General features: G+C 43.6%; 1 protein-coding gene across 2 annotated transcripts in view; it reads left to right on the top strand.

Moving 5' to 3' along the window:
* Nucleotides 1–12,516, top strand: part of tex9 (testis expressed 9) — a 68,653-nt gene that overhangs the window by 35,544 nt on the left and 20,593 nt on the right. For both annotated transcript variants that reach the window (XM_060852906.1, XM_060852905.1), the window contains exon 8: nucleotides 11,083–11,165. In XM_060852906.1, coding sequence (XP_060708889.1) covers nucleotides 11,083–11,165 — 83 coding nt within the window. The remainder of the gene's footprint in view (nucleotides 1–11,082; nucleotides 11,166–12,516) is intronic.

The following is a 12,516-nucleotide window of genomic DNA, read 5'->3' as shown; positions in this document are numbered from 1 at the left end:
AATTGGGTTCATCATCCTGGATTAGGGAAAGAACAACAACTGAAGGTTCCAATTTCTTGATTGATATTTTGTAATCTCTGCTGGGAGATGTTATATGTAGATGTTAGATGAGTTGAAGACTGTCGTGGCTCACAATTGAAGATTTATCTTCCACCACGTACTGAACAGCTGTGAATAAGGCATATCTCATAAGGATAATATTATTACAGAACAGGTCACAGGCTGGAAACTCTGCAGAGCATAACTCACTTCCTGACTTCTCAAAGTTTGCCCACCATCTGCAAGGCGAAAGTCAGGAATGTGCTGAAGTATTCCCTATTTGTCTTGATATTTACACCTCACACAATATTCAAGAAGTTTGACCCTGTCCAGGATAAAAGCAGGCCACTTCTTTAGCAGTCCATCCATCACGTCAAATATTCACTCCCTCCATCACCAACGCACTGTGGATGCTATGTACACCTTCTATGTAAATTTGAAAACTTCAACGATATATATGTTCAAAGTGAATGCATAAATAAGCTGTACTGTTGATTTAAGTCATTATGAATTTAGTTGACAAAATCAGCAGTACTTGAATATGACCACCTGAAAGTTTCCCTTCAAGGCTCGCATTGTCCTGACTTGGAATTATATCACCATTTCCTCAATGCAGCTGGGTCAAAGTCCTGGAACTGCCTACCTGATACCACACAACTATGGCAGTTTCAGAAGATGACTCACCATGTCTCTATCAAACATAAATAGGATTGAGCAGTGGATGCTTGCCTTACTTGTGATTCCATAGACAAATAATAAGGAAGAAATAATAATGGTGTGTGCCTTCAAGATAAGAGATATGTCTGGAGTTTCTGCACAATTGTATTTGTTTTTGCAGCAAAATTTCCCTTTGATCCAACCAGTACGAAAGATAGTTGAAATTTATGCACAAATTACATTCAGCATAATTTGATGTTCTCCAATCTTTTGTACTTTTTTTTTAAAGCATTGTGGAAGGAACAGGCTATAAAACTAGTGAATTGCCAATGGTTTCTGCTAACTACTTATTCCCAAGTTATCAAGGATACTGCAAAAATTAAACTTTTACGTGCAAAGACAGCATTAGAAAAGTTTTAATAATTTTTTTTCATTGCTGAATCATAATTTAACTGCAGTTTGAGTGGAAAATCAGGGGGGATAAAATTACTACTCAGAATGCCTCGAATCACCAAACAAGTAAGAAAGAGAACAGAGAATATTTGCTTGATTCAGCATGTTACAGTTACCTAGATAACTATATTGTGAGATTCACATCACAGGAAAATGCTCTTCCATGAATATGTATTTGACTTTGCTTGTATTTTTATGTTTGACTGTGGACTTTTGGGTTCATCTTTGTTCAGAGAAGCTCTGTTGATATCATTGTTGAGAAGGAAAAGGCTCCCTAATTGTGCTGATAAGTCTGCATTTCTGTCTGCAATATTTGTTCCATCCAATACCACATATAAAACCCCATCACCTGTAGGAATGCCTCAGTTACTTTGAAATATCAATGTGCGTGTTCTGAAGTCTTATTTTATAAAGTGGGTGGTTCTGCTTGAGGGGAAGATACTCCTTTGATGAATATGAGATGTAGATTTTACAGAGGATTTCACATCCTGCTTCTAGGGCAGCTAACAGTAATTAAAGAGAGCTGCTAATATGCAGGTTTTAACAACTTGTAGTCAAACCACCTGTTAGACTTTACATTTGGATCCTAATCTTTCATCATGACTGGAATTCCTCTTCTGTCCTGACTGAAGTGAAGAACCTGCTAAATGTCAAATTAGAGATGTGAGACAGAATTTTCCCAATCCATTGGGGCTGGGTGTGGAGACCAAACAGGTTGGGGAAGTTAACAAAACAGGCTGCCATTGTAACCCTGTGCTAGTGCCCCTTTAAATTGAGATCTTTCATTACTGGAGTCAACACATCACCCTTCTTCCCATACCCTGATTCATTTGGGCATCCAGAGGCAGCCTGGAATTGGTTTGCACTACAAAAGAGCAACTGCAAAGCGTGCAAATAATGGAACCAGGTTCCCAACTCATAAATTGTCCCAGCATACTGGCAAGAACGAAGCTAATAAAGTTGTCTTAATCACACATTTTAATGTGATTTTTTTTAGTTCTTTTCCCTATTGATGTTTTTTTCTTTTCATTTCTGAATGTTCTCTAAATGTTGGACTTTTATAAAGTTACTTCCAAGTTAACTTGCTAAAACTATATTTTACTGAACATAACATGTTCAGCGACTCAGTAATTTATATTCAGCAATGTAAGGATAGCTAATATAGCTCTTCCCTTGTTTCCTTAAGCTACCAAGAGTATTGAAGTGCAGCAACAAGCCATTCAGCTGAAATGGTCTATGTTGATGATTTGTGTACATGTCTTCCTGCACCCTTCTGCATTTGGTTATCTTTCTATCCTTGCATTTCCCTGGGTAGGTGACTGTTAATCCAGAGACCCAGATAATATTCTGGGGACCCGGGTTCAAATCCCGCCACTAAGAATTCACTAAGAAGAAATCTGGACTTAAGAATCTAATGACGACCATGAATCCATGGCCAATTTCTGGAAAAACCCATCTGGTTCACGAATGTCCGTTAGGGAAGAAAACTGCCATCCTTACTTAGTCTGGTCTACATGTGATTCTTGCTGCAAATGTGTTGCTGGTCAAAGCACAGCAGGCCAGGCAGCATCTCAGGAATAGAGAATTCGACGTTTCGAGCATAAGCCCTTCATCAGGGCTTATGCTCGAATTCTCTATTCCTGAGATGCTGCCTGGCCTGCTGTGCTTTGACCAGCAACACATTTGCAGCTGTGATCTCCAGCATCTGCAGACCTCATTTTTTACATGTGATTCTTAACTGCCCTGTCCCATTAGGGATGGGTAAAAAATGCTGGCTGATCCAGTGGTGCCCTTATCCCGTGAATGACAAAATCCTCGCATTGGTTTATCTAACTTTTCTTGAATTGCGAGAATATAAGAAATAGGAGCAGGAGTCAACCCTTCAAAGCTATCCCACCATGCAGCAAGATTATGGCTAATTTGCCACAGCCTCTCAGCGGCATGGTGGCTCAGTGGTTAGCAAGGCTGCCTCTCAGCACCAGTGTCCCGGGTTCGATTCCAACCTCGGGTGACTGTCTGTGGAGTTTGCACATTCTCCCCGTGTCTGTGTGGGTTTCCTCCGGGTGCTCTGGTTTCCTCCCACTGTCCAAAGATGCGCAGGTCAGGTGAATTGGCCATGCTAAATTGTCCATAGTGTTTGGTGCATTAGTCAGAGGAGAATGGGTCAGTGTGGGCTGGTTGGGCCGAAGGGCCTGTTTCCACACTGTAGGGAATCTAAATCTAAATCTAAATCTAAATCAACTCCTTTATCATACCAGACCATCATGGTCCTCAACTCCCCAATATTTATTTTAAAAATCTGTCTGCTGTTTACATACTTTCAGTGATCCAGCCTCCACAACTCTCAGGGTAGAGAATTTCAGACATTAACTATCCTCTGGGAAAAGAAATTTATTTATTTCTATCTTAGTTTTAAATGAATGTCCCCTAATTTTTTAACCATGGACCCTAATTTGAGAGTTCCTCCCAGTGACAACATCTTTTCAACATCTACCTTGTCAAGCCCCCTCAGATTCTTATATAACCATACCTCGTTCTTCTAATCTCAAATGAATAAAGGTTTAATCTGCTTGTCCATTAGTGATAAATAAACCACTTCATCCTAGGAATTAGCAAATGAATCTCTTGTGAACTGCCTGAAATCCCAGTTTTTTTTAAGTACGAGAGCCAAACTTTGCACAGTACTCCAGATGCAGCCATACCAACACCCTGTACAATTGTAAAAATATTTCTTGATTATTAAACTCCAATAAAGAGCTAAGATTCCGTTAGTTGCCTTATTTACTTGTTGCATCTTGTCACAAAGCTCGTCCTTTTTCTAAAAGCTGTTCCTTTTCTCAAGGATACTGTGTCCTTGAATATTTTTCAGAGGGGTCGTAAAAGTCTAGGCTTGAAAGGACTGGTTTGGATTAGAGCTGAAAGGGTTTACCGAGAGGCCTTTTTGTTTATACGTAAACAGAGAAGACTTTAGGACAAAGCCTCTGTTTTAGAAGATACCTGAATAACCAAAGGGGAGTGCTCAGGCCTAAAAGCTAAAGTCTTGTTTGAGTCAGTTCAGCAGAGGGCTATGTGGAGTCAGGCTGTTAAACTGTCTTTCCTTCTGCCCTTCTAACTTTGACCAGTAAGCCTCTGTTTCGTTTTACTATCTGTTTAAGGGGTTTGTTTATTGTGACTGTTGTGTATTTTGAAGTTTAGTTTGGATAGACTATGTTCTGTGGGTATTCCATATTCTGTTCTTTGTGTTTCATTCCATAGTTTTGTGAATAAATTTTTGTCGGTTTTAAAACTTGGTAGTTAACACTGTACACTTACCGAAACACAGCAAAGTTACGGTCTGGGCTGCTGCTTAAGAATGTTTTGAGTGGTCTGACCTAGTCCAGCTAATTTTTGTTTCATGTACAAGATCACCCAGGTTTCTGCACCATACTTTGAGCTCATTTAAAAAATAGTTGGCTTTTTAATTCTTCTTATCAAGGTGCATAATCTCACCATTTTCTATATTAACTTCCATCTGTAATAGAGTCACACAGCACAGAAACAGGACCTTCAGCCCACCATGTCTGTGGCAATTAACAAACACTACACTAATCTCATTTATCTGCACTTCGTCAATGTCCTATTATGCACTGACATTTTAAGTACTCATCCAGATGCTTCCTGAATGTTGTGAAAATATTTGCCTCCACTGCCCTCAGATGACATGTTCCATATTATCTACCCTCTGGGTGAAATGGTTTTTTTTCTGATATCTTCCAAACCACTTGCAGTTCACCTTAAGCTTATGTCCTCTGGTGTTAGATATGTCAGCCATGGGAAGAGATTTTCACAGCTGAAAATGTGTTGCTGGAAAAGCGCAGCAGGTCAGGCAGCATCCAAGGAACAGGAAATTTGACGTTTCGGGCATAAGCCCTTCATCGGGAATGAGCCTCATTCTTGATGAAGGGCTTATGCCTGAAACGTCAAATTTCCTGTTCCTTGGATGCTGCCTGACCTGCTGCGCTTTTCCAGCAATACATTTTCAGCGCTGATCTCCAGCATCTGCAGACCTCACTTTCTCCTCAAAGAGATTTTCACAATCTACTTTGTCTATCCCTCTCGTAATTTTGTATACCTCAGTCTCAATCTCCTCAGCTTCCTCATACTCCAAGGAAAACAAGCTCAGACTATCCAGTCTCTCCTCAGAACTGAGACTTTTCATCCCTGCAACATCCTCTATATCCTCTCCAGAACAGTCACATCTTTCCAATGGTGACCAGAACAACACACTGTGTTCTAACTGTGGTCTAACCAATGTTTTATAAAGGCATAACAAGACTTTCTTGGTCCTATATTCTGCATCCTAACTAATGGAAGGCAGACATCCAGTATGCCATCTTCACCACCCTGTTGACATCTTCAGGGATCTATGGACTTTTACATCAAGGTCCCTTCACTTCTCAGTACTTCCTAGGGACTTACCGTTCATTGTGTATATCCCTCCTTTGTTAGACCTCCCAAAATGCATCACCTTGAATTTATTAGAGTTAATTCCACCCTGCAATTGCTATGCCCAATTTGCCAGCTGATCAGACTGTAGCCTGAGACCATTGTCTTCACTATGAAATAACATAGCAATTTTCATGTCATCTGCACATTTACTAATTATGCTCTTATATATTCACATCCATGTCATTAATGTATGTAATAAACAACAAGGGTCCCAGCACCAATCATTGTGGAATACTGCTGTTCACAAACTTCCAATTATAAAAACAACCATCCAATATCACCCTTAATAAGCTAATTTTGGATTTAGTTTGCCAGCTTGTCTTGGATCCCATGGGCTCTTACCTTTTGGACTTGCTTTCTTTATGGGAACTTGTCAAAGGTCTTACTGAAGTCTGCATCAAACCATATCAACTGCACTACCCTCATCAATATATTTAGTCAGCTTCTCAAAAAACTCAATTATTTTAGTCTGAAGGCATCTCTCGCTCTAACAAGTTCATGCTGACTACCTCTGATCAGTCCCTGTCTTTCCAAATATTAATTCACCATGTCCTTCAGAATATTTTCCAATAATTTCCCTCCACTAATGACAGACTAACTGGTCTTAATTACCTGGCCTATCCCTGTTCTTATGTGTCAGATTTTCAGCCCTGAGCAGGAAACTCATTCAGTGAGGTCCACCTGACTGACCTCATTGCAATCACTACATCCTTGCCCTTCCGATTAGAGGACATTGGGTGCTTCTTTTCTTTCAGCTGTTCCTGGGCATTTTCACACTGGCTCAGGTTCTTCCAAGTCTGCCTTGATATGGGCAGTTTGTAATGCACAGTAGCTCGCTTCTTGTGCCAGGAGCATCTCAAAAGGAATTAATTCTCTTCTTCAGCTGGCATAGGCGTTGAGGTGATACCATCCACTGTGTCCATCTCAGATTCAGAGGAATCTTCAATGGTTGACAGAAAGGGAGCACTCATGGGTTCTGGAACAGTCGGAAAGGCTGTGGAGGAGCAAGGCTCATTTTGCTCCTGTACTGTTTGTGAGTTTGCAGCTTTCATGTGGTCCACGTGCTTATTCAGGACTGTCTCACCGAGCTCAATTTTATACGGATTTGGACCCAACTTCTTGTTGACCATGCAGGGCCATTCCAGTGGCTCCTACACCAAACTTTGTCTCCTGAAGTAAACTGTCTCTCTTGCTTAGTGGAATCTTGTGTCCACCATTGACAATCCTGATGCCTTTTCACTCCCAATAACTGAAAACATTGCGAATCCACAAGCTGTCAGGAGAATTACTTGTAGCTTTTCATCTGTCCAAATGTCAGTTGATTCGAAAAAAATAACACATTCTTTCCACATACTGGGCCCAGTCTTCGGCAGCTGCCAGAAATACTGACCCCAACTCAAAAATGACTGTTGCGAGTGAATTTCTACAGGAATATGCTTTTCTCTCATCACCACTGAAATAACTCCACAGAGTTATCTCATCACCAAGTCACCCTTTCTTTACATGTGGACAGTCCTCGGCACTAATCCAGCCAGCTGTCAGAATGAACAGGACATCTGACGCTCATTTCTTTTACTGGAATCGAACCTGGGTCCCTGGCACTGTTAGGCAGCAGTGCTAACCACTGAGCCAACATGCTGCTACCATGTCTGAACACCACTGAAATAACTCCAGAGTCCGGTATCCTATCACAAAGTCATCCTTATTTACATGTAGAGTGTCTTTGAATCTGATCTAGGTCCCTCAGAGCCAGCTCTCGGAGTGAACAGAACCTTTGACACTCCTTTTTTTTTCTCTTTTAGAACCTCTGACAGTCCTGTTTTTTTCGGTTTTTTTTCCCTTTACCCCCACCCTACTGACGAACTGCTTATTTTGCCCGCACATCCATGGGACACTCGTTTTTTTTTCTTCTTTTTTAAAATTTTTTTTTCATTACCCCCACACTACCACCTAACTGCGGTCGTACTTACTTTTCCCCTGCACCCATGGAACACTCATGTTTCCTTTTCTCTGCAGTAGTACTTATTTTGTTCCCCTGCATCCATGTTGTGTGTGTACGCAGGTGTGAGACAAGGTGCACAAATCTTTATTCAATTTCCACCACCAGGAAGAAGGGAAACACCCAAGTGGCCAGTGACAAGCAGTGCCCTTCACATCAAAGGGCATGATCAAACAATGAAGGGTGGGCAGGGATTGAATCAAAACATAGTTGGAGGGGGAAATAATGCACGCTACTCCCTGCGGTGCCCATCTCTCCCTGAACAACTCCAGGTGTTGGTGGACACCACGTGCTCCTTCTCCAGAGACATCCGTTAGCAGTGCTGCCTCACAGCACCAGAGACCCAGGTTCAATTCACACTGCAGGCAACTGTCTGGTGTTTGCACATTCTTCATGTGTCTGTGGGTTTCGTCCCACTGTCCAAAAATGTGCAGGTTAGGTGAATTGGCCATGCTAAATTGCCCGTAGTGTTAGGTGAAGGGGTAAATGTAAGGGAATGGGTTTGGGTGGGTTGCTCTTCAGGGGGTCGAAGGGCATGTTTCTACACTGTAAGTAATCTAACATAACCGCGGAAGAGGGGGAGGCAATCGGCCCTAACAATCCCCTCCACGGCCTGCTGCCTGGACCTGTTCATGGCCAGTTTAGCCAGGCCCAGGAGCAGACCCATGAGAAGGTCTTCAGACCGCCCTCTCTCATTCTTGATCTTTGGGGACTGAAGTGCAACCAAAAGCAGAGAAGGAGGTTTTTGAGGAAATCAAAAAGGGTGTGCAAGCATCCACAACCAATATACACATGGTCCACAGCACCACAGAACAAGCAGTTGGACTGGGAGTCCCTGAACCATCGCAATCTGCAGTTGCAGGGGGCTGCTGCATGCAGCACCCTCCAGCCCAGATCCCCGAGAGAAAGGGGAAGGACTCCCATGTAGAGAGCCCTCCACTGGGGATCCCCACTGTCTGGTGGCAAATGGGCACACCAAGACGGTGGATGAGGGAGGACACTCGTTATTTTTTATCCTTTCCTGCGGTAGTGCTTATATTTTCCCCTGAACCCATGTTGTATGTGTGCAGGTGTGAGACACAGTGAAAGACACAAGTGCATAAATCTTTATTCAGTTTCCACCACCAGGAAGTAAAGAAATACCCGAGTGGCCAGTGACAAGCAGTGCCCTTCACATCAAAGGGCAATGCTGCGTGATCAAACAGTGAAGGGGAGGGCAGGGATTAAATCAAAATAGAGTTGGAGGGGGAAATAATGCACTCCACTCCCTGCAGTGCCCACCTCTCCCTGAACAACTCCAGAGAGTTGGTGGACACCGCATGCTCCTTCTCCAGAGACACCCGGGCTCTGACATAACCACGGAAGGGGGGCAGGTAGTCAGCCCTAACGACCCCCTCCACGACCTGCTGTCCCGACCTATTTGTGGCCAGTTTGGCCAGCCCCAGGAGCAGACCCACAAGGAGGTCTTCAGACCTGCCCTCCCTCCTCCGTACCGGGTGCCCGAAGATCAGGAACGTGGGACTGAAGTGCAACCAAAAGCAGAGGAGGAGGTTTTTGAGAAAATCAGAAAGGGAGTGCAAACGCTCACACCCAATATATACATTGTCCATGGACTCCACAGCACCGCAGAACAAGCATTTGGACTGGGAGTCGGTGAACCACCGCAATCTGCGGTTGCAGGGGAAAGCTGCATGCAGCACCCTCCACCCCAGATCCCTGAAAGAAAGGGAGAGGACTCCCACATAGAGAGCCCTCCACTAGGGATCTTTGCCGCCCAGTGGCCAATAGGTACGCCAAGGCATATCTGGGCAGTGGATGAAGGAGGACACTCACGTGCTTTTTTTTTTCTTATGGTGTGTGTGTGCAGTTGTGAGACACTGAGAGACAAAAAGTGCACGAATCTTTATTCAATTTCCACCACCAGGAAGATAGGAAAACACCCGGTTTGCCAGTGACAAGCAGTGCCCTTCACATCAAAGGGCAATGCTCACTCCTGTTTATTTTTAACCCCCACACTACCGCCTAACTGCTGTGTGCTTATCTTTTCCCCAGCACCCATGGTGTGTGTGTGCAAGTGTGAGACACAGTGAGAGACACAAAGTGCACGAATCTTTATTCAATTTCCACCACCAGGAAGATAGGAAAACACCCGAGTGGCCAGTGACAAGCAGTGCCCTTCACATCAAAGGGCAATGCTGTGTGATCAAACAGTGATGGGGAGGGCAGGGACTAAATCAAAATAGGGTTGGAGGGGAAATAATGCACTCCACTCCCTGTGGTGCCCACCTCTCCCTGAACAACTCCAGGGTGTTGGTGGACACTGCGTGCTCCTTCTCCAAGGACGCCCGGGCTCTAACGTAACCGCGGAAGAGGGGCAGGCAGTCTGCCCTAATGACCCTCTCCACGGCCTGCTGCCTGGACCTGTTTATGGCCAGTTTGGACAGGCCCAGGAGCAGACCCACGAGGAGGTCTTCAGACCTGCCCTCCCTCCTCCGTACCGGGTGCCCAAAGATCAGGAGCGTGGGACTGAAGTGCAACCAAAAGCAGAGGAGGAGGTTTTTAAGAAAATCAAAAAGGGAGTCAAACGCCCACACCCAATATATACACGGTCCATAAGCTCCACAGCACCGCAGAACAAGCAGTTGGGCTGGGAGTCTGTGAACCACCTTAATATGCGGTTGCAGGGGACCGCTGCGTGCAGCACCCTCCATCCTAGATCTCCAAGATAAAGGGATAGGACTCCCACATAGAAAGCCCTCCACTAGGGTTCTCCGCCGCCCAGTGGCAAATGGGCACGCCAAGACGTGTCCGGGGGGTGGGTGAAGGACGTCCTAATCTGTCAGCCAGGGTTCCCTGATTGGACTTGGGTAACAGCCCTCGTCAAGGATCTCATATTCTATGAGGTCCACCTGACTGACCACGTTACAATCACCACAGTAGCCAAACTAACTGAATATGTTCTAATTTTGTAGATAGGACACGGCGCGGTGACTCAGTGGTTAGCATTGCTACCTCACAGCACCAGGGACTCAGGTTTGATTCTAGCTTTGGGTGACTGTGGACTTTGCATATTCTCCCCATGTCTGCATGGGTTTCTGTCAGATGCTCTGGTTCCTCCCACATTCCAAAGATGTGCAGGTTAGGTGGATTGACCATAATAAATGTTACGGAGTTACGGAGATATATTACGCTACTGGGTTTGGCTGCGATGGACTACAGAGTGTCAATGCAGACCTGATGAGCCAAATGGCCTTTTGCTGCGCTGTAGGGATTCTATGATTCTATTCTATGACAGAGGCAATCAATTTTGTCTTTGTAGGGCAACTGAACTGTTAACATTATATGCACTGTAAAGGATATTTTTAAAGCATTTGTTTTCTTGAATACTGTAGAATTAACTTCATAATAGAAAAAACTTAAGAAACTGTATTAATCTGAATTCACAGAGGCCCAGATACGATTTCTGAAAGCGAAACTACGAGTAATGCAGGAGGAACTGGACAGACTAGCTCATGAATACAACAAGAAGGTGGGGTTTGAAACATGTAATGACACATAACATCATAAACATTTATTGTCAGCTGTAAGGATATTATAATATCATAATCAAATACTAATAACATCATTGTTATGTATTCAGTGTTCAATGATTAGGTAATTGTGAAGTAACTGTGAGAGGCTAATAAGAACAAATAACATATTGTAAGTTAAAATATAGGGGGATGGGATGAAATATGAAGATCTGACCCATGACAATGTTGCAGGATATTCTTGGGGTAGTGCCTAAGGCTCAAATAATATTTTCAGCTGCTTCATCAAAGTCCTTCTCTCCATCATAAGGTCAGAAATTGTATAATACTCAGCACCATTCACTGATCCTCAAATTCCGAAACTGTTCATATTAAGATACAGCAAGGGCTGATCAAAATTGTGGCTTGGTCTTCTAAGTGGCAAGTAACATTTGTGTTGTTCAATCACTACCTGCAATAAGAGAGAATCTAACCATCATCACTTGACATTCAATGGCATTACTATCACTCTACTATTGACATCTTGGAGATTACCACTGACCAAAAATTGAACTGGATCAGCTTCAAGCACAGGTCAGAGGCTGGGGGTTCTGCAGTGAGCAATTCACTGACTTGCTCCCTAAAGCCTGACTAGCATCTACAAGTCACATCATGAGTATGGTGTATACTCTCCAATTGGCTGTACGTGTGCAACTCAAAACTGTAGAAGCTTGACACCATCCAGCATAAAGCAGCCTCCTTGATTACTATGATTTGGAGATGCCAGTGTTGGACTGGGGTGTACAAAGTTTAAAATCACACAACACCAGGTTATAGTCCCAACAGGTTTAATTGGAAGCACTATAGCTTTCGGAGCGTCGCTCCTTCATCAGGTGGTTGTCCTTGATGACCACCTCATCTACTACTTTAACATTCACCACCTCCATCATCAAAGTACAATTGTAGCACTGCAGGCAATCAACAAGGTACACTTCAGCAAAACACCAAGGCCCCTTTGGCAGCAACTTCTAAATTAACAACCTCTACCACCTAGAAGGACAAGAGTAGAAGATGCATGAGAGTACCACCACCTGGAAGTTCAACTCCAAGCCACACAGCACTCCTTTCCTTTCAGTGGTGTCATTCCACTCTCAGGGTGCAGTTATATAATTATTTGAAGTTTGTGTCACAGGGTGGTTAACAAGCCATTTGACACCCTTGCCTTCATTGCTCAGTCCTTTGAGTATCAGAGTTTGGAAGTCATGTTGAGGTCATACAGGACACTGGTGAGGCCTCTTCTGGAATACTGTGTCCAGTTCTGGTCACCCAGTTATAGAAAGAATATTATTAAGTTGGAGAGGGTTCAGAAGC

The sequence above is a fragment of the Hemiscyllium ocellatum genome, chromosome 39 (genome assembly GCF_020745735.1).
Source record: "Hemiscyllium ocellatum isolate sHemOce1 chromosome 39, sHemOce1.pat.X.cur, whole genome shotgun sequence".
In the NCBI taxonomy this organism is placed as follows: domain Eukaryota; kingdom Metazoa; phylum Chordata; class Chondrichthyes; order Orectolobiformes; family Hemiscylliidae; genus Hemiscyllium; species Hemiscyllium ocellatum.
The sequence above is the reverse complement of the archived record's forward strand: the minus strand, read 5'-3'. Positions and strand labels throughout refer to the sequence as shown.